The sequence below is a fragment of the Macaca fascicularis genome, chromosome 18 (assembly GCF_037993035.2).
Source record: "Macaca fascicularis isolate 582-1 chromosome 18, T2T-MFA8v1.1".
NCBI classification, from domain to species: domain Eukaryota; kingdom Metazoa; phylum Chordata; class Mammalia; order Primates; family Cercopithecidae; genus Macaca; species Macaca fascicularis.
This window is the reverse complement of record NC_088392.1, coordinates 65939158-65960879: the sequence shown is the minus strand read 5'-3', so window position 1 is coordinate 65960879 and position 21722 is coordinate 65939158. Positions and strand designations below refer to the sequence as shown.

The window sequence follows — 21722 nt, the reverse complement described above, 5'->3', positions numbered from 1 at the left end:
CGGGGTTTCACCGTGTTAGCCAGGATGGTCTCGATCTCCTGACCTCGTGATCCTGCCCGTCTCAGCCTCCCAAAGTGCTGGGATTACAGGCTTGAGCCACCGCGCCCGGCTGTTCCCTATTTTTAAATGTATGTTATAATTCTTTGACCTTTAGCAGAGTATTATTCCCATCCCGTTAGAATTTGGTTATGTGGCCATGTACCTGGAGCAAAAGTAAAAACCAAGCAGTTAGGTCCCCACCCCCACAACCTCTGTCAAGTGGAAAAGCACAGCTCCAAAGATGCATACAGAAGCTATCCCATAGGCCCTCTCGCAGCCTAGTCTCCCCCTCCCTTTTAAAAAAATAATTGTTTTAAATTTAGTTATTTGTTTTGCAAGCCAGTTGCATGGCAAATTAGAAACATAAAATTAGGAGAGAGGGAAAAGATCACTGAGGCGAAACATTCATAGCAAGGGAGAAAACAGACAGGCAGACATGAAGCTTAAGATGTACAGCAGCCTGGGGCCACTGAATGAAGTGCAAATAAGCTAACCCAATTCTGAAGATCCTGAGGGTATCACTATTAGATTAAGTAAATGGACATTTATAGTGATAGCTGTAGGTCATGAAAAAGAGTTAAAGTATGTCTAATGTACCTGCTTCATTGGGAAGGAAAGTATAAAATACATTTGAGTAAGAGTACTAGATTAAATAGTTAAAATATTAATAGTTAAAATGAGTACTAGATGAAATAGTTAACTAATAGTTAATAGTTTGGTGATTAGAGAGTCAGTTATGACGTTTTACAGTTTCATGTGACAGAAAACTAGATCTAAACTGTTTAAGGCAAAAATAACTTCTTGGCAGTAATAGTAATAAGTCCAGGCATATTTGGTTTCAGGAATAGCTTGATCTAGGGGCTTAAAAGATTGTTTTTCTTTATCTATACACTCTGCTATCTTGTATATTGACTTCATTGTTAGGCCTCAGATGATAGTAAAATGGCAACCAGCAGCTCTTAGACACACATTGTTATGGACTGAATTGTGTCCCTAAAAATTCATATGGTGAAGCCCTAACCCCCAATGTGACTGTATTTGGAGTAAGAAAGTAATCAAGGTTTAATGAGGTCATAAGGGTGGAGCCCTGATCTGATAGGACTCATGTCTTTATAAGAAGAGAAACAAGACAGCTCGTTCACTCTCTCTCCCTCTACTATGTGAAGACACAGTGACACAGTGAGAAGGTGGCCATCTACAAGCCAGAAAGCAGGCCCTCAGCAGAAACTGAACCAGCCAGCACCTTGATCTTGAACTTCCCAGCCTCCAGAACTGGAGAAATAAATTTCTATTGTTTAAGCCAGCCAGTCTATGATATTTTGTTATGGCAGCTCAAGGTGACTTAATACGTATCCTTCTAGGTTCAAGACTAGGAAAAGAGGCCGGGCACGGTGGCTCAAGCCTGTAATCCCAGCACTTTGGGAGGCCGAGACAGGCGGATCACGAGGTCAGGAGATCGAGACCATCCTGGCTAACACTGTGAAACCCCGTCTCTACTAAAAAATACAAAAAAACAAAAACTAGCTGGGCGAGGTGGTGGGCGCCTGTAGTCCCGGCTACTTGGGAGGCTGAGGCAGGAGAATGGCGTAAACCCAGGAGGCGGAGCTTGCAGTGAGCTGAGATCAAGCCACTGCACTCCAACCCAGGCGACAGAGCGAGACTCCGTCTCAAAAAAAAAAAAAAAAAAAAAGACTAGGAAAAGAGTATACTTTCCACCAGGACACATCTGGTTCCGATTGGACCACATGGCAGTTCTGGAATTAGTCCTGTGGCCGTGGAATTCAGTGCATTGATTGGCCAAGCCTGAGTCTTCCCCCATATCCACAGAACTAGAAGTGGGGTCAACACCATCTGAACAGCATGAATGGAGCAAGGGAAGAGAGGTTCCCCCATGGTAAAATCAGGGTGCCATAGCCAAGACAGGGTGGCAAAACTATGTGTCAGTAAAATCCTCAGCTCTTTGAGAAAACATAGTTCCCCAAAGTGAGCAATCCTGAAAAAGATTGGGAAACCCTGTGAGGTTTAACTGTAGCATTCTTTTCCTTAAGAAACTGACATCTGACATCATAACCTCTTTAATCAGCTACAGTACATAAAGATAATGCCATATCTCTTATTTTAAATGGTTGGAGCCAGGACTCCTTTTTAAAACTAAGTGTTTATCTTCCTATTGATTTTTTTTTAATTTTTAAAATTTTTAGATGGGATCTCACTATATTGCCCAGGCTGATCTTTAACTCCTGAACTCAAGCGATCACCCCACCTCTGCTCCCAAAGTACTGGGATTAAAGGCGTGAGCCACCACGCCTGGCCTCATTGATATTTTTGGTGGAGTTGATTTGGACCTCTGCTTCTAAAGGTCTACCAGACCCTTCTGACCTCACCGGAAGCATGAGAGGGAAAAGACTATTAAGCTCTCAGAGAGGGGCTGGAGGATGTCAGCAGGCATGCTTCTGGCCCCGGCAGGTGAATGTCTGGGGTCAGCCTCTGCTGGATTCTCTGTGGTCTAAAGTATTGGCTCAAGTGAAGGACTAATACATATAGATCCAACCTTGGAGAAGCCTGCCCATGCTTAAGAGCTGTTTTCTGAGCTGTGCAAGAAATTTACTGCCTCGTGTGGTATTGAGGTGTACCTTGCAGTTTGTTGTTTAGGGTTTGAACCATTCTTGTAAGAGTCTGGGAGGATGCAACATTTTGTCTGTGATGGCTTCCCTTGTCTTGTAACTACCATTTTTCCTGATAGCTATTGTGATTTTTTTTTTAGAGGGGATTAATTACTTGACCCACTGAATTTTACAACCAAATCAACATGGCTCACAATGGTGTATCAGCTGGCCCAGTGTATTCTAGCCAAAAAGTGCTCTTACAGCTTTGCTCTTTCTTGCTTGAAAAATTTTCAAAATCTGGCCGGGCGTGGTGGCTCACACCTGTGATCCCAGCACTTAGGGAGGCCAAGGTTGGCGCACCACCTGGGTCAGGAGTTCTAGACCAGTCTGGCCAATGTGGGAAAACCTCGTCTGTATGAAAAAATACAAAAATTAGCTGGGCGTAGTGGCACATGCCTGTAATCCCAGCTATTCGGAAGGCTAAGGCACAAAAATTGCTTGAACCTGGGAGGCAGAGGTTGCAGTGAGACAAGATTGCACCACTGCACTTCAGCCTGGGCAACAGAGTGAGACTCTATCTCAAAAAAAAAAATTCAAAATTTTCTTTAAAGAGAATTTTAAAACCCTTCTAAGCTGCTTTTGCCAACTGCAGTCCTGGATTTATGTTTTGTATTAAATTAATTTACTCCAGACTTTTCTAAGTATAATGCAGTATTTTTTTCATTTTGACTTTGACTCACTGAAGTGCCCTATGGTTTTCTTTTTTGGGGAATTAATCAAATTAATATATATATGAGACCATATTGGAGAATTGTCTATATGTATATAAAATATATATTTATGTTTATGGGTTTTTTGACTCTGTCTTCAACCACAGAATACAACTGTTAATTTGGTTATTTAGGGGGTTTACTCTTCCCTCTTTCTCCTCCCCATCCCTCATTCCTGCCTTCCTCTCCTCCTTTTTTCCCCTACCCTTCTTCATTTTTTTCTTCCTCTTCCTCTTCCTCTTTTCCTCCTTCCTATTCCCCTTTCCCCTCCTTTTCTGGAGCAGCTTGCTAGGCAGCAGCTAGCTAGTACTCGGAACAGAGGGTAGGAAGGCAGCAATGTGGAAACGGGTGGTCCTTTCATGACATGAACTGAAGGTACCTGGAAGTGCAGCTTCCCCCAGCCCCACCCGTGTGACTTGACCCAGGGCCCAGAACCATCCCCATTAGAGTCTGATGTAGCCTTTGGGTTGTGGTTTCACGGCTTGCTTTAGAAAAGTCCTATAAATATGTTGCCAGTGAGAGATATAGTGTTGCTTCGCTCATGAGCTTATTACTGCAGGTGAAGAGGAAGGCACTCTTCATGGCAATACCTGTCTGACAGCAATGTTGCAAGATACAGTGAGATAACACATATCAAGAATTATGCAGGGCTGGACCTGAAGAAGGATTTCAATAGTTTCTCATTCTCTCATGTAACAACCAGCTATTTGGCAGGTACTGTGGAACAGGACTACATTTAATCCTGGAAGACATTCAAGAGCATGACAGACAAGCCCCTGTCCTCTAAGACCTTTATGATCATTATTTTAAAGGCTATTTTTTGATGATCCTTATTTTATATTCTTCTTGAGAGTAAGTTTCTTAAAGCAGAAACAATGAGGAGTAGACAAGAAGAAGTAAAATACTCCAGAAACTCCAAAGGACCTGGAGCAAAACAAAGAGCAGAACTGAAATATTTTTAAAGCCTTATAGTATTTCCAAGAGTGAGAAAAGGGCTGCCAGTGCTTGAGTTGGTGTTTGGGATTTGGCAGTTTTTACTAATAGTTGGATTAAAATGAGAAGTGTGTTGCCAGATTAATTCACAATTTTAAAACTCTGCAAATGCTTTTAAGGTCAAGCCTTTGTTTTTACCTCCAAAGAGTAACTGGGTCTTCTGGCTCCCCAGATAACCCCTGTGGTCCTAAGACCAGTGTCTGTGTCCCCCTCGTTATGTTGTGGAGCTGCCACCACTGCGCTCCGGGCAGCTACCCTAATGCCCGCATGAATGTTTTCCTCTCTGCATTCACTTTCCTTTAGGGCAGAAATAGCAGAACAAGCCTGTAGTAGCCAGGGTTCTCCAGAGAAACAGAACCAGTCGGAGGTGTGTGTGTACATATGGAGAAAGAGAGAGGGGGAGAGAGAGAAAGAAAGATATATATATATATATTTTAAGGAATTGGCTCATGAGATTGTGAGGGCTGACAGGTCTGAAATCTGTAGGTTGGACTGGCAGGCTGGAGGCCCAGAAAAGAGTTGATTCTGCAGCTCAAGTCCAAAGACAGTCTGGAGGCAGAATTCCTCCCTCTTCTTCAGGGGACATTAGTCTTTTTGTCTTAAGACTTTTAGCTGATTAGATGAGGCCCACCCACATGATGGAGAATGATCTGCTTTATTCAAAGTCTACTGATTTAAACGTCCATCTTGTCTAAAGAATACCTTCACAGTGACATTTAGGCTGGCATTTGACCAAACATCTGGGCATCTTAGCCTAGTCATGTTGACATATAAAATTACCCAACACTAGTTCTTGCCTCGCCAACTTGGCAGTCATATACATTTCTTGAAACCGTACTTAATCGTCAATAAAGAGTATAACAAGACACAGTTCTGACTGACATGATACAACTATCCTGTATACAACTGAAAATGCACTAACCCTTTTCCCAGAAGAAGAAATAAAGTCCTTGGGTAATGTTCGAGCTTCCCCTTGATATCCTGTAACTTCAATATTGTGGTATTAAGTCAATACGTCTTAGGTTGAATGATAAGGAGATGAGAGAGTGAAGAAAACAAAAGATGACTTTCCTTTTATTTTTAGTTGACAAATAATAATTGTACATATTTATGGGGTACAGAGTGATATTGCCATACGTAGATACAGCGTGTAATGATCAAGTCAGTAGTTAGCATATCTGTCACCTCGAAAATTCGTTTCTTTGTTTTGTGAACATTCAAAATCCTCTTCTAGTTTTTTGAAAATATACACTAAATTATCGTTAACCACATTCACCCTACAGTGTTAGGGAACACTAGAATGTATTCTTACTTAGCTGTAGCTTTGTATCCATTAAGCGATCTCTCTCTATCCCCACTCCTACACTTCCGAGCCTCTATTAACCATTGTGCTGTTCTCTACTTCTATGAACTCAAAATTTTTTAAGCTCCTATATATGAGTGAGAACATGCAGAATTTATCTTTCTGTTCCTGATGTATTTCATTTAACATAATGTCCTTCAGGCTCATCCATGTTGCCATAAGTAATAGGATTTCATTCACTTTTATGGTTGAATAGTATTCCCCTGTGTATATATACCTCGTTTTCTTTATCCATTCATCTGTTGATGGGCGTTTAGGTTGACTTCATATCTTGATTATTGTGAATAAAGCTGCAGTGAACATCGGTGTACAAGTCTATTCACAATAGCAAAGACATGGAATCAATCTAGATGCCCATCAACAGTGAACTGGATAAAGGAAATATAGTACTTATACATCATGGAATAGTATGCAGCCATAAAAAAGAATGAAATCATGTCCTTTGTGGTGACATGGATGCAGCTGAAGGCCATTATCCCAAGTAAATCAACACAGGAGTAAAAAAACCAAATACTGTATGTTCTCACTTATAAGTAGGAGCTTAACATTGAGTACACATGGACATAAAGATGAGAACAATAGACACTGGACACTGGGAACTTCTAGAGGGAGGAGGATGAGAGGTGGGTGAAGGCTGAAAAACTACCTATCAGGTACTGTGCTCAGTACCTAGGTGATTTTTTGGTTTTATACACCAAACCTCAGCAACACGCAATTTACCCATACAACTAACAAACCTACACATATACCCTCTGAACCTAAATTAAAAGTTGAAAAAAAAGTTATCTGCATTTTAGAGCCTAAAAAACTCCATGGGGGCACAGGTATCCTTTTGATACACTGATTTCCTTTTCTTTGGATAGGTACTCAATAGTGAGATGGCTAGATTGTATGGTAGTTCTACTTTTAGTTTTGAAAGAAACCTCCATACTGTTTTCCATAATCGCTGTACCAATTTACATTTACCAACAATGTATAACAGTTTCCTTTTCTTCACATCCTTTCCAGCGTTTGCTATTTTTGGTCTTTTTGATGATAGCCATTCTAACTGGAGATGATATCTCATTGTGGGTTTGATTTTCATTTCTCTGATGATTAGTGATGAAACATTTTTTCATATGCTCGTTGGCCTTTTGTATGTCTTCTTTTGAGAAATGTCTATTTATATCCTTTGCCCACTTTTAAATCACATTATTTGATTTTTTGCTGTTCAGTTGGAAAACAAAGATTTTTGTTTCGCATGCGTACAACATACACATATACAGAAAAAACATATTCATAGCAAAATAGGAAGAAATACTCACTACAATTACAAATACTAATTTCTGTAACAGGTCACATGGTCATAGCTGGTATAAATTGAGCATCCCAAACACAAAAATCCAAAATGCTCCCACATCCAAAACTTTTTGAGTGCTGACGTGATGCTCAAAACAAATACTCACTGGAAAATTTTGGATTTTGAATATTCAAATTTGAGATGCCCAATCAGGTATAATGCAAATATTCCAAAATCTGAAAAAATAAAAAATCTAAAACATGTTTGGTCCCAAGCATTTTGGATAAGGGATACTCAAACTGTATTTGTAACTACCTTCTTCTACCACCCATTCCATATTCCCTTTGCCCTCAGCAAGCACCTCATGGTTCTTTACCTGGGGAAGTGACAGAAATCTTCATTCCTGAAGGGTCTAGGACATCAGTAGTCTTGCCTGAATTGGGTTGTAGTTTTCTATTGACTTTAATCACAAGACACGGTAATACTAAGAAACACCTTAAGTCATCTCCTGTATTCTAGACATATTCTTCCTTACTTCCATTTTGGAAGAGCAGTTCGTTTTCCCCTTGGTAATTAGTGGAACACAATTGCTTCTATCTTTGTTGATTCAGAGGAATGAGGAAACAGGGTAGCAGTCTTAACTTCCAGTTCAATAGAATGATCGTCATGTCTCCTGGTAGAAGCATTTCTTCCTCTGGAACTAAGACCTCTCGACCGCTGGAGCAGAAGGCAGCTGGGACTGGAAGCTAGTGGATCACTAGGGTTTATAGTGAGTGATGCCACTCCCATTTCTACCTCTTGATTCCTGAACTCGTGAATCTTGGCTATCAGAGAAACCAGATGTGATTCAATGATTCAGAACAGATATTGCCTTCTGGAGAACCTTGCCTCAGCCCCGCAAGGTACTGCCACCTAGCTGGCACTGTAACGGGGTATTCAAAAGGCCATTCTACTGTTGTATTCAGCCACCTGTTCAGGATGGTGGGGAAAGTGGTAAGATTAAGGAATTCCATGACCATGGGCTCACTGCTGCATTCCATTTGTTGTGAAGCAAGATCCTTGATCAGAAGTTATGCTATGTGGATACTACAACAGTAAATAAAACATTCTGCAAGTCTACAAATGTAGTTTTGACAGAAGCATTGCATGCAGAGAAGGAATTTCTGTATCCAAGTTAGTGTCCATTCCAGTAAGAACAAAACACTTCCCCTTCCATGATAGAAGCAGTCCAAAGTAATCAACTTGCCACTGGGTAGCCAGCTGATTACCCTGGAGAGTGGTGCCGTATTGAGGACTCGGTGTTGGTCTCTGCTGCTTGCAGATAGGGGACTCAGCTGTGGTGAGTGGAAGTCCATTTTGCTGAGCCCAGGGATAACCTCCATCCCTGCCCCTATGGCTACTTTGTTGTGAGCCCACTGGATAACGATAGAAGTGGATGGGACAGAGGCTGTCTGGTATCCGCAGAACAGATCCTCCTGTCTACTTGGGAAGCATTCACATAGGACTTGTTTCTTAGCCATTTAGAGAGGGTTTTCACTCAGACCCTTCCCCAGATCTCCCTGTCACCAATTTTCCAATCATGTTCCTTCAAAGTCCCTGGCCATCCAGTCAAAGAATTGGCCACGGCCCATGAATCAATGTGTAATTTCACATTTGGCCATTTCTCCTTCCAAGCAAAGTGAACAACCAGCACACTGCTCAAAGTTCTCTCCACCGGGAGGATTTCCCTTCACCACTGTCCTTCAGGATGTCCCAGGAAGGTGCAAAAGTGCTGCAGCTGTCCACTTTTGGGTGATGCCTGCATATCATGCAGTACCTGGTCTAAACCAGGCCTAAGTGTTTTCTTTCTTTGTCGACTGATCACAAGGAACTCCCCATAATGCTGGAGATGTGGAATGTAGCAGGAGTGTGGAGCATGGCGTTCTTTGCATAGCCTACTTGTGCAGAGGCTGCTTGGGTCCAGTTTTACGTATACCACTTCCACTTAATGACGGAATGCTGCTGTGCTTGCCCGACTTATGGCTTTGTGGGTCAGATAACACCCAGTTCATAATGGTCAGCTCACATCACATAGTGACTTCATGGCCCATGGTTAAGCCTTCTGTCTCTACTAAGACCCAGTAGAAAGTGAAAAGCTCTTTCTCAAAAAAAGTTTTCTGCAGAGGATGGCTTTTCTGCAGAGGATGGCTTATATGCAGAGGGTGGCAGGGTTTTGCTCCAAAATCCTAAGGGTTTTTACTGTGATTCACTTATGTGGGCCTGCTGAAGGCTCCAAAAAGCATCCCTATCTGCCACTGACACTTACAAGCACCATTAGATCTGCTCAGTCATATGCTTTAAGTGGCAGAGCAGCTTGCACAGCAGCCTGGACCTGCTGCAGAACCTTCCCTTGTTCTGTGACTTATACTACTGGACCCTTAGAAATTTAACTGAGGTAGAAGACTCTGGATTTTTTATTGGATTTAATTTTTACCTTCTGACACCCAAATGTCTTACCAATAAGTCTAGAGTAGTTTCTACTTCTTGCTCACTAGCTCCAATTAGCATAATGTCATCAATGTAATAGACCAATGTGATGCCTTATGGGAGGGACAGGTGATCAAGATCCCTGCGACCTAAATTATGACACAGGACCAGAGTTGATAGATCCCTGATGTAGGACAGTGATATAGTTTGGATGTTTGCCCACTCCAAACCTCATGCTGAAATCTGATCCCCAATGTTGTAGGTGGGGCCTGGTGGGAGGTGTTTGGATCACAGAGATGGATCCTTCGTGAATGGCTTAGTATTGTCCTCCTGATAGTGAGTGAGATCGCTCTCTGAGTTCACCTGAGATCTGGTTGTTTAAAAGTGTGTGATACCTCCCCCTAGCTTGCTTCTGTTCTTGCTATGTGACGTACTGGCTCCCCTTTACCTTCTACCATGGGTTGTAAGTTCCTTGAGACCCTCACTAGAAGCAGATGCTGGCACCATGCTTCCTGTACAGCTTGCAAAACTATGCCAATTAAATTTCTTTTCTTCATAAATTACCCAACCCCAGGTATTTCTTTATAGCAACACAAGAATAGCCTAATACAGACAGTGAAAGTATATTGCTGGCCTAGCCAGTTGAAAGCAAACTGCTTGTTGGTTTTTACTACAAGATGTGAAGGAAAAAAGCATTTGCCAGACTAACAGCTGCATTCCAGGTGTCAGGTGATATGTTATTTTGCTTAAGCAATGAAGCCACATCTAGTATAGCAACTGCAATTGGAGTTATACCTGGTTAAGTTTATAATAATCTACTGTCATTCTCCAAGATCCATCTATTTTCTGTACAGGCCAAATAGATGAATTGAATGGGCAAGCAGTAGGAATCACCACCCCTGCATCTTTCAAGTCTTTGATGGTAGTACTAATCTCTGCAATTCCTGCAGGAATGATGTATTGCCTTTGGCTGTACTATTTTCCTAGGTAGAGGCAGTTCTAACGGCTTCCACTTGGCCTTTTCCAACATAATAACTCTCACTCCATAGGTCAGGGAACCAATGTGAAGATTTTGCCAGTTGCTGAGGTTGTATATTCCAGTTATGAATTCCAGAACTGGGGAAATAACTACAGGATGAGTTCAGGAACCCACTGCACTCATTATAAGATGGACCTGAGTTAAAGCTTCATTGATCACCTGACCCCCATAAAACCATACTCTGACCAGAGGGCCACAGTAATATTTTGGGTCTCCTAGAATTAGTGTCAATTTAGAGCTGATGTCCAATAATAGAAAGAAGAGAAAGATCTGATTATTTCCTTTTTGCCAGCTTACAGTCACTTTGGTAAAAGGCCATAGGTCTCTTTGGAAAAGGCTAGGAGAAAGATTTACCTCATAAATGTTTGGCGGTAGAGTGGAGTTCTTCCACATAGTATCTACTCTCCTCTTCGTTCAAAGAGTTCTGAGTCTGTAAACCAGCTCAGGTCTGGGGATTGACTGAGGGGACATGACTCTATTTTTATGTTTCAAGTTAGACTTGTTCATTTGACCTAGAACTCTTCCACTTCTACAAAGCAAGTCAGAATTTGCTAGACTTCCCATCTATTTCACTCCCAGGAGCACCGTGATCAACTAGTCAGCACAGGTCTCTGAGTCGGACTATTCTGACTGCTGTTTCAACTCTGCTGTCCATTATGGTAACCACACCCACCTTGCTTTTGGTGATTTATTGCCAACATTTGGCTGCCACCAACCTGGGTCCAGTTACCCCCATTGTACTTAGGTTTTCCAGTTCGATGGCAGCAGTTTCCACACCCTTAACATCGATTCTTACAGATATTCCTCAAATAGCTGTCTGTCTGTTTAAATTGGAAAAATCATTTAGTTCTTTTGGAGTGTAGTCTACCTTCTCATGGGTCATACTTGGTACTTCACCTTTCAGGGCTTGCTGGGATTTGAGTCCAGTTATCAGTTGATAAGGAAAGTCAGATGGGGATGGGTCCTGAAGAGAACCAGTAGGGTCTTCCATGACGGCTCCCTCAGGGGAGGTCATTACAGCTTTCTCAGGCAAAGCAGGGTTAACCTGCTCAAACATGGTGGGGTGCAGTTGCTTCTTCTGACAAAGAAGACTCATTGGAATTTAGGGGTTCAGTGTACCCATCTTCATCATGATCTTCCCATATGTCCCCAAACCAATTTTCAAAGTCCCATTCCTTCCCAATCTATCCCCCCACTTTAACAGCAGATCCTCTGCAAGGTTCGGAATTTAACTTGCATTGCAATTCAGACACTCGCAGGATGAAGATTCTTGGTTTGGTTTTCTGCAGTCTCAGCTCTGAGGCTGTAGGAGATAAGGATTTCTTTCTGGGAAGACACAGAAACTTTCAGGTCATTTATGCTGCATCTGAGTGGGAATTCAAATCCCTCAACTCCTTTTCTTTCCCTAGTTTGTCCAGCCCAATTAGGAGCAACCAACCAAACTCATTATGCCCATTAGTTTGACAGAAATGTTCTATGTTATCAAATATGTGGTCACCCAGAACACTGACTATCATAATGATTTGATTAGGAGTATCTAATAGTGATATTTTTGTGTATCTCTATTACCACATCACACGAATGACTATCAGTGCTTTCTTCACTATTGGAAATAGAATCATTAGTGCTTCTAAATCTAGTCATTTAGAGAACCAATTCCAGAAACCCCCAAACCAATTCAGAGAATTTATTCTTAAAATTCTGTTCCTGGCTGGGCATGGTGGCTATGCCTATAATGTCAGCACTTTGGGAGGCTAATGTGGGAGAATCACTTGAGGCCAGGAGTTTGAGACCAGCCTGGACAACATAGTGAGACCCTACCTGTATTTATGAATTTAAAAAAAAATTCTGGTCCTCTAAGAATACTTCTCTTGGTGCCAAAATCTGTATTAGTCAGGGTTCTCTAGATAGATAGATAGGCACATAGCTAAATATAGATACAGCGATACATCTTATCTACTTATCTATGTACATATAATATATATTGTGTGCATGTGTGTGTGTGTGTGTGTGTGTGTGTGTGTGTGTGAATGGGGAGAGGTTTATTTTAAGGAATTGATTCACACAGTTGTAGGGGCTGGCAAGTCCAAAATCTGCAAGGTAGGCTAACAGGTTGGAGATGCAGTCAAGAGGTGGTTTTGCAGCTTGAGTCCAAAGAAAATCTGTAGGCAGAATTCCTTCTTCCTTGGTGGACATCTGTCTTTTTCTCTTAAGGCCTTCACCTGATTGGATGAGGCCCACTCACATGATGGAAGATAATCTGCTTTACTCAAAGTCTACTGATTCAAATGTTAATCTCATCTAAAAAAATACCTTCACAGCACCATCTAGACTGGTGTTTAACCATTTGGCAACATAGTTAGCCAAGTTGACACAAAATTAACCACTGTAGAACCCAAGAACATTTCCTCAAAATTCTACCAGTAGGTAGAGACTTAACCTCTGCAGACAGGCCAGCTGGGACCATGAGCCATGAGAGAAGACAGGTGGAAATGGCAATAGGAGATCTGAGTGTTTGTCCTTCTGTCTGCCAATAGCTAGGGGAGCATTAGGCATGCTTTGTATGGAGTGGGTAGTGTCTTGTGGGAGAGCTTTGTGCTATGTCAGTCATTCTCTAGTCCTTCTTCTGGATTTTTAGCTCTTTGAGATTAGGGAATACAGTCAACTCCCAGTATCCATGGGGGATTTGTTCCAGGACCATCCATTGACACCAAAAACCAAGGATACTCAAGTCCCTGATATAAAATGGCACAGTATGGCCAGGCCTGGTGGCTCATGGCTATAATCCCAGCACTTTGGGAAGCCAAGGCGGGGAGATCACAAGGTCAGGAGATCGAGACCATCCTGGCTAACGTGGTGAAACCCCGTCTCTACTAAAAAAATACAAAAAAATTAGCTGGGCGTGGCGGTGGGCGCCTGTAGTCCCAGCTACTCGGGAGGCTGAGGCAGGGAATGGCGTGAACCTGGGAGGCGGAGCTTGCAGTGAGCCGAGATCGCACCACTGCACTCCAGCCTGAGTGACAGAGCGAAACTCTGTCTCAAAATACATAAGTAAATAAATAATAAAATAAAATGGCACAGTATTTGCAAATAAACCGCACACATCCTCCTCTATACATTAAATTTCTAGATTACTCATAATGCATAATGTAATGTAAATGCTACATAAATAGTTATATTGCATTATTATTTTATTTGTATTATATTTGTTATTTTTCAGTTAGGTTTTTTTCTGAATATTTTTGATCTGTGTTTAGTTGAATGCACAGATCTGGAACCACAGATATGGAAGGCTAACTATACGTGTTTTTACATTTACCTCCAACATAACACCTAGCAAGGGTGCTGCTTGAACACAGTAGGCCTTCAATCAACGTCTGCTGGATGGATGACTGTAAAATAGGAAAGTGAAATGGTAGTAAATTCTGTGGGTCTGCAACTACTTGTGTCTCTCTGAACAAGTCACATAGCCTGTTGAAACTCCTAGGTAATTTGTAAGTGAGTAAACTAGCCAAGTTCCCCTCCATCAGTGAGAGTTTCTGTTATGTTTCCGATGACGACTCAGGTAAATTCTGTCATTCACCATCATTTACTAAAAATCTGTTTCAGAGAAATTCACTGTACATGGGTTGGGCCGTCACAGAGAATGAAAATAACATGGTCTCGTCCCTGTGGGGGCCCCATGGGCCAAGGCTTAGATTCCAAGTCTACCTGTAAATAAATCACCAGAATTGGGGCTTTACCTTATGAATCTTTTCTTTCCCAAGGCTCCAACTAGCATGGAATTTTTGAAACCTTGCAAACAGGTTGTATCTTTTACTGCGTGCACTACACTGGATATAAATTTGGAAGTCAGATGTACTAATTCATTGATTTTCATTAATTCAGTATGGGAAAGTATAAAGAGCACCTCACCACGCACTGGGGGACTTGGGTGATTAGAATAATGTTAATAAGCGTGAACACTTCCTGAGCATTTTGGCTGTGCGAAGCATCATGCTCAGTGCCTTATTGCTGATGATTCTCTGATGACTTCATAAAGTAGGTGCTATTATCAGCTCCAGTTTACAGAAGAGGAAACTGAGGCTTAAAGAAGCTAAGCAACTAGCCATAACTGCAGGGCTGTTAAGTGGCACAGCTGGTACTGGAATCCAGATGTGTCTGACTCCAAACACTAAAGCCCTTTGTTAGAGACTAATCCATTGACTTTAGAAATGCCCTTTAACTTCTGAACTTCACCATGTAATAATGGGATTCAATAAGATGCTCTCTCTAGTTCCTTTCAGTTCTTAAGATGTAGAACTCTTCAGCTGGAGAAGTCAGTCAGGTCATTTCCACTGCTCATCCCTCTCCAGAAGAAGGGTTTTTGCAATGCAAATGGGGATGACCTTGTACAACTCCAGCCCATAGAAATCTAGTCTCATAGAGGCTAGCAGGGACCTGACCCAGTGGGAAGGGGATCAAGAGGAGAATGAATGGCCAGCATCTGTTCTCTCCATCCACACATGTTTATTCATCACTTAGCCAAAGATCATGGTAACAGTTTGGGGGAGGGAAGAAACTAGGATGCCTTTCCCATCCATTTCAATGTTGTCTGCACCATTTTTTCCATGACTATATAACTACACTAGACATTGAGAAAATAGGTATAAAGAGAGGAGGACAGAGAAGAACAGGGACAGTTGTAGGCTGATCTGGCCTGGAATGGCTTGCACTTGATATGGAATATTCAGTGGGATATGGAATTAAAGTGGCCCTCCAGTGAGTCACATCCCCCATCATTTGTTCCCTGCATCCTCCTCCTATGAATACCAGCTTCTGTAGGTGAGCAGAATCCCCAAAACCATCACCCAGCACCTGCAAATCTTGCTGAATATGAAATTCATGACAGCAATAAAAACTAGCAGTTATTGAGTGCTCACTATGATAGGCATTGTCCCCAGCTCTTTTACGCATTATCTTATGCAACCCTCACAAGTTATCAAATAAAAGTTAGCATCACTCCCATTTAAGGAAGGAGAAACTGAGGCTTAGAGCAGTTGAGTGGCTTGTTTCAGGTTCCCGATCTCATGAGATGGAGCTGGAACTTGCGTTTGGGTCTTTCTGGCTCCACCCTCATGCCCTGCTCCGGGACGTGGTTATTCCCCCTCCTATACCTGCAACCCCTGCCTGAGTCTGATTGAATTCTTTCATCCAGCCTGCTGGTGTTCAGCCCTTGGATCCTACCAGATGCCCTGCAGCTCAGTGACTGGACAGTGTGAATGTCGGCCAGGAGTTACAGGACAGCAGTGTGACAGGTGTCTCTCAGGAGCCTATGATTTCCCCCACTGCCAAGGTAAGGAAGCCAGCAGATAGCTGGAGGTCTGGTTCCTCTCTGAAGTGTGTACAGCCAGCCTCCCAGAGAAGCCTGCAAATCCCCCACAGACCCACCACTGGCCACCCCTACATCCTGCTTTCACAGATCTAGTCTGCCTGGTTCCTCCCCTGTTCAAGTCTGGTTTGAAAACATGTATATCATATATGTACCCTCAAAGGAATCCAGAAATGATTTTTTTTAACTAAATGTAAATTTCCATGTGCTAAACATGTGGGTTTCTTGGTTCACATGTCAGTTTTCTGTGGATAGCATTGTGGCATAGGTGACTCCTTTGAGCTAAAGAGGCCATTTGTTGTCTTCTGTCCCGAGGCACCTTGCCTTCTCTCGCTCCCAGCTTCTGGTGCTAATGCTGGTAGCACTGTAATGTTTCTAACAGATCCCCTTGCCAGCAGGCTTAGCAGGACCTTTACTGTGTTTCAGGCCTCTCTCCTTGCCCTCCTCTGTCCTTCTGGGGGACCGTGTCATCACACTTCAGCCCAGTGTTGGGGAAGGCCGGTGGGATGCACTGGAGTCTATGCAGTTTGGAGAGAGTGCACTGAGTGGGAGATGAAAACCAAGCCTACAGCTATGGGATGTGGTTGGTATTCATCCCTCCATTAATATGAGAGATCAAGGGTTGCACATGTAGAGCGGACAGAAATGAGATGTCCACAAGTTTCCCTGAGCTCCCTGGTGTGTGCAGCCGGAGAACAGACCAGTAGCTCCTGTCAATTTCAGAGGACTCTTGCTACTATGAAGAGGTGTTTGTGGAAGGCTGACCCAGACTATCCATCAGGAGAATGTGGTTTCTCAGACCCCTTCCTGCCCTTTGAAAACAAGACTGACTTCATTTCCCAGAATCTTCCTAACCAGAATCCTCTGGAGACCAGGTTTCCTTGAGGGTGGAAGTTGCAGCAGGCAGTCAGAGTGGGGGCTTGCCTTTCAAAAGGCCTGAAGGTCCCTAGGATGTGACGGCATCCTGCATGGGTCTGCTCACCTCCATGGTCCTCAGGAGCAGAAGGAAGTGCTGTGGCTGCCTGGCAGAGAAGCTGAGCAGCCACGATCATCCCAGGGCTGGATGGCAACGTTTGCATCCTGGAGAGGAACCCGAGGCTGGGCATGGAAAACAAACAGCTGGAAGTTTGTGTTGAGTATTACGGAAAAATGCAGAGAACAGGAGAACATCAGAAAAGAAAGAGAGGACAGGGCAGGGCGACTCATGCCTGTAATCCCAGCACTTTGGGAGGCCTAGGCGGGAGGATTGCTTGAGGCCAGGAGTTGGAAACCAGCCTGGGCAACATAATGAGATCCTGTCTCTAGAATTTTTATTTATTTTTTATTTTTTTGAGACAGAGTCTTGCTCTGTCCCCCAGGCTGGAGTGCAGTGGCACGATCCCAGCTCACTGCAAGCTCTGCCTCATGGGTTTAAGCGATTCTCCTGCCTCAGCCTCCTGAGTAGCTGGGATTACAGGCGCACGCCACCATGCCCAGCTAACTTTTTGTATTTTTAGTAGAGATGGGGTTTCACTATGTTAGCCAGGATGATCTTGATCTCCTGACCTCGTGATTTGCCCACGTTGGCCTCCCAAAGTGCTGGGATTACAGGTGTAAGCCACCACTCCCAGCCTCTATAAAATATTTTTAAAAATAATCAGGCATGGTGGTGCATGCCTGTCGTTCCAGCTCCTCCGGAGGATGAGGTGAGCGGATCACTCGAGCCCAGGCATTGGAGGCTGCAGTGAGCTATGATCGTGCCACTGCACTTCAACCTGGGAGACTGAGCAAGACCCTGTCTCAAGAAAGAGTGAGAGAGAGAATTAGAATCATCAAGGGGAAACTGAGGCAGACAGAAACAAACAAAACCAATAGGGTTAAGGAACAATTTGCAAGGAAACAAGATGCTATTATGGATTTATTTAAATGATTTGAAAAACCAGACTCAGAACAGACTTACCCAGTTCAAACACTGTGTAATTGTAACTGAAACATTGCAAGATCCCAATGTATTGAAGAGAGATTATATTTGGTTTGTAGTGTTATACTAAGTCAGGAAAACAAACCAATTGATTTTATAAATAACTTTAGTACAGGTGGGAACAAGGAGGTGTGATAATTAAAGATGTACTTAGAAATTCTTGAACTTCTTCTAAATGGGCAATTAAAAATCTCTTGGTACAGTATTGCCCTCTTCTGGACAATACTAATGATGCTCAAAATTTTAGAATCTTTCCCTAATCTCTTTCTTCATGAGCAATTAGAAGTGAACTGTCATGAGTATACAGGATAGAGATTTGTTCAGTGGCCAAAGAGGTCATTTGGGAATTAAGGACCATAAATGTCATTCAAGATGCCTGACTATGAATTGCATGCAGACTTTGCCACACATCTATTGAAAAGATAAATGTAGATACACTATTTTTGAAAACAAAACTTTTTAAGACTTGAAACATCAAAACAAAGAGAAAAACAAACTACCAGATAATTTAAAAATTTCTGAATCATATTCAGGTTCCAGCAGTGCTTGTGACCCAGCTGGTACCATCGACTCCAATTTGGTAAGTAGACTATAAAAGGGTTGCAATTCTAACTATCTCCATTATTCTGATACATATTAAGGACTAACAGTGTGGGCACTTCCAGAAATTAAAATAAGACCCAAGGCTAAATTGCTTAAAGAGGTCATTGTTGTTTTTTCAAACAGCGTATGTGATTTTGTGATTTTTTTTTTCAAAAACTAAAGAATAAGATTTAAACTTGTTATTCTGGAGTCCTAGAGTTTAACTCTTACTGCAGGTTTGTAGTTTACTCAGAGGGTGTTGCCTCTGTGGAGCCCTGCACGTAAGTCTGACAAGCATAATTAATAACATTGAGAAAATCAATGGCCAAGGGCACATTAAGTAAAGTTGGCTGTGTACAAAATAATTACAATTTATTTTATATTATTCCAAGCACAATACCATGGTATTCTGAACAATTTTTTTTCTTTTTCTTTTTCTTTTTTTTCTTTTTTTTTTTTTTGCTCTTGTCGCCCAGGCTGGAGTGCAGTGCCGCGATCTCAGCTCATTGCAACCTCTGCCTTCTGGGTTCACGTGATTCTTGTGCATCAGCCTCCTGAGTAGCTGGGATTACAGGCACGCCCCACCACACCCAGATAATTTTTGTATTTTTAGTGGAGATAGGGTTTCACCATGTTGGCCAGGCTGGTCTCGAACTCCTGACCTCAGGTGATCCACCTGCCTCGGCTTCCCAAAGTGCTGGGATTACAGACATGAGCTACCGCGCCCGGCCTATTCTGAGCAATTTTCTAAGATAATTTAGAAATTGTCTGTCTTCTTGGCCTCAGAGCCTAGAGATGCCAACTTCCAGGCACAGAATAGATGGAGTGAATGAGGTTCTGCCATCCTTCCCGTAAGCCTTGATGACATTGATGCAAGGCCGTGAATCTTGCATATTACCAAAGCACTCTCAGATAAACAATTCTGTACTGATTTTCAACATGTTAAATATTCAGACATTTTTTCTATTTAAATTGATAGTCTCTGCTGTAACAGTATCAACAGACACTGACAATGCTATAAATAAGAGTGATTTTGAAATTTTCTTTCTCCGTATTTTCCAATTTCTTTTTAACCACAAATGCAGATTACATGTATAACAAATAAATGAATAAAAATAAACAAAAGCAATTCGCAGACTGTTGAAATCAACCCAGTATTTTTTTCCCCTGGAGACACTTAATTACTTTTTGTGACCAAAATATATTTCTGTGACAAGTCTTTGCTCACACACGTTTGAAAACATGTCTTAATTCCAAGATGTCAAATGCTTGTTTGATTTTCATTGAAAGGGGTCTTGCCCATGCAAGCTTCACGTTGAAGGCCCTACTTGCAGCATCTGCAAACCGTTGTATTGGAATCTGGACAAAGAAAACCCCAATGGATGTTCAGGTAGGTTTCTTATATATCATAATTTACTATATTGTAATGTTCTCTTAATTTTCTCTGCCCCAGTGACTAAACCCACCCACAAGAGCTATTTGTTGAATCATTTCAATGTGACAAGATTCTATCTAATGTTCTGATGTTCTCCCCCCACTTTTGGCAGAATGTCTGTGATTTTCAAAATCTCAGCAAGGGATTTCTAGCCTGTTTCTGTATGTATTTTGTTGTTTGAGAAGGCAGCTACTTGATATATGGTTTTTATGTCCTTGTTTTTATAATCTACTTTTTCTGGTTTAACTTTAATTTTATGCTTATATCGAAGCCAGTATAAGGACTTAAAAACACCGAGTTAAGGATACTGAATAACCTTGAATAGAGTGTACTTCCATGCATGCATATCAGTAATGACCTTGGCATTGGAATCATTCAAAAATCCCATGATGTTGCAGCTTTTGTCATGGAGTAGCCATAAACTAGCCGTTACTTTTTGTAGATGGATGGTATGGATTGGTCTGTTCTGCCAACTTCAGAAAGCAGTCCAATTTTAGACCTCAGTGATGCAAACTCTCATTCCATTGAACTGCACTGGCAAGGCCGACTGCACACGTTGTGTTGCAGCTGTGTGATGTTCCCAGAGCCAGGAACTGTCTTTTGTGTCTCCCTTGGTTTAAGGATGCTCTCTTATCTCCACAGAATGCCAGTGCCATAAGGCGGGAACAGTGAGTGGAACTGGAGAGTGTAGGCAGGTAAAGTGGGCCAAGTTTTCATGTGACAACAGCAGAATGTTACAGCAACTGCTTGTGGGGTTTCTGGGGGTGTGTGTTAGTACCTCTGTCATTCTACAGTGCATGGTAATCCTTTCCAGATCCTGGCTACACTGCTTCCTATTATACAACGAGCCAGTTTTCAATCTTGAAGATTAGTGAATTCTGTAGTTGTATAAAATGTTGTCATCTGGTTCATTGTTCTGCAGGGAGACGGTGACTGTCACTGCAAGTCCCACGTGGGTGGTGATTCCTGCGACAACTGTGAAGATGGATATTTTGCTTTGGAAAAGAGCAATTACTTTGGGTGTCAAGGTAAATAAGTCCAGTGGGCCCTGAGCAAAGCACAATGTTAATGGACAAAGATGGTCCAAATAACATTTCTTCTGAGTTTGTCATCTTCATGCAGACTTTCTGACGGAATGGCCCTGAAGCATTCTGTCCAGGGAATTTGGTCAAACATTGATTACATTGAAACTAGTAAATTGCAAGTGAAGCTGTTTCTACTTCTCTTCTACCACCACACTGTGGGTTTAATTATAAGAAACATAACTGGGATGGGAGGGCGTCTGTTAGTTTTATAAATAACATCAAGATTTAGTAATTTTAAAGATATATTTTATATTATCAAAAATGCTAGCATCAGATTTTCGGAGACAGTGTTGTGTTAAATAAGGAAATTGCAGGACAGTTGCCCCACAAGGCTACTCCTGAATCTCTCGCTCGGCCCCTGGTTATCACATGTTCTTTAGAACAGCACGGTTTCTGAAGCATGTTTACTCATGGGCTGCTGTCGTCTTTGCATTGGACAACAGCATTTGAGCTGGCCTATAGTAGCTGCCTCCAACTTAGAAGCAGACCTTTGGAAAGACACACCATTTTAATTTTGTTTTTGTTGTTGTTTTTGTGGTTGAATCTGATTTCCAAGTGCAGACACACCATTTTAGTTTGGGAGTTTCTGAGATTTCAAACACCGGCCAGATAGGTGTGGCAGAGGAAAGAAAGCAGACACTGTGTCACTGGCATGGTCAGTTTTCCTTTCTCGTAGAGCAGGGGAGGCACTCAGTGTGGAGATGGCTTAAGGGGTAACTGCTGCTGTTTCCTGG

At 42.2% G+C, this 21722-nt stretch overlaps 1 protein-coding gene across 6 annotated transcripts in view; it reads left to right on the top strand.

Moving 5' to 3' along the window:
* LAMA3 (laminin subunit alpha 3) overlaps nucleotides 1-21722 on the top strand; it is a 274694-nt gene that overhangs the window by 112127 nt on the left and 140845 nt on the right. For all 6 annotated transcript variants that reach the window (XM_074022716.1, XM_074022718.1, XM_015440095.3 and 3 more), the window contains 5 exons: nucleotides 15753-15890; nucleotides 18420-18466; nucleotides 19759-19858; nucleotides 20546-20598; nucleotides 20826-20931. In XM_074022716.1, the coding sequence (XP_073878817.1) occupies nucleotides 15753-15890; nucleotides 18420-18466; nucleotides 19759-19858; nucleotides 20546-20598; nucleotides 20826-20931 (444 nt within the window). The remainder of the gene's footprint in view (nucleotides 1-15752; nucleotides 15891-18419; nucleotides 18467-19758; nucleotides 19859-20545; nucleotides 20599-20825; nucleotides 20932-21722) is intronic.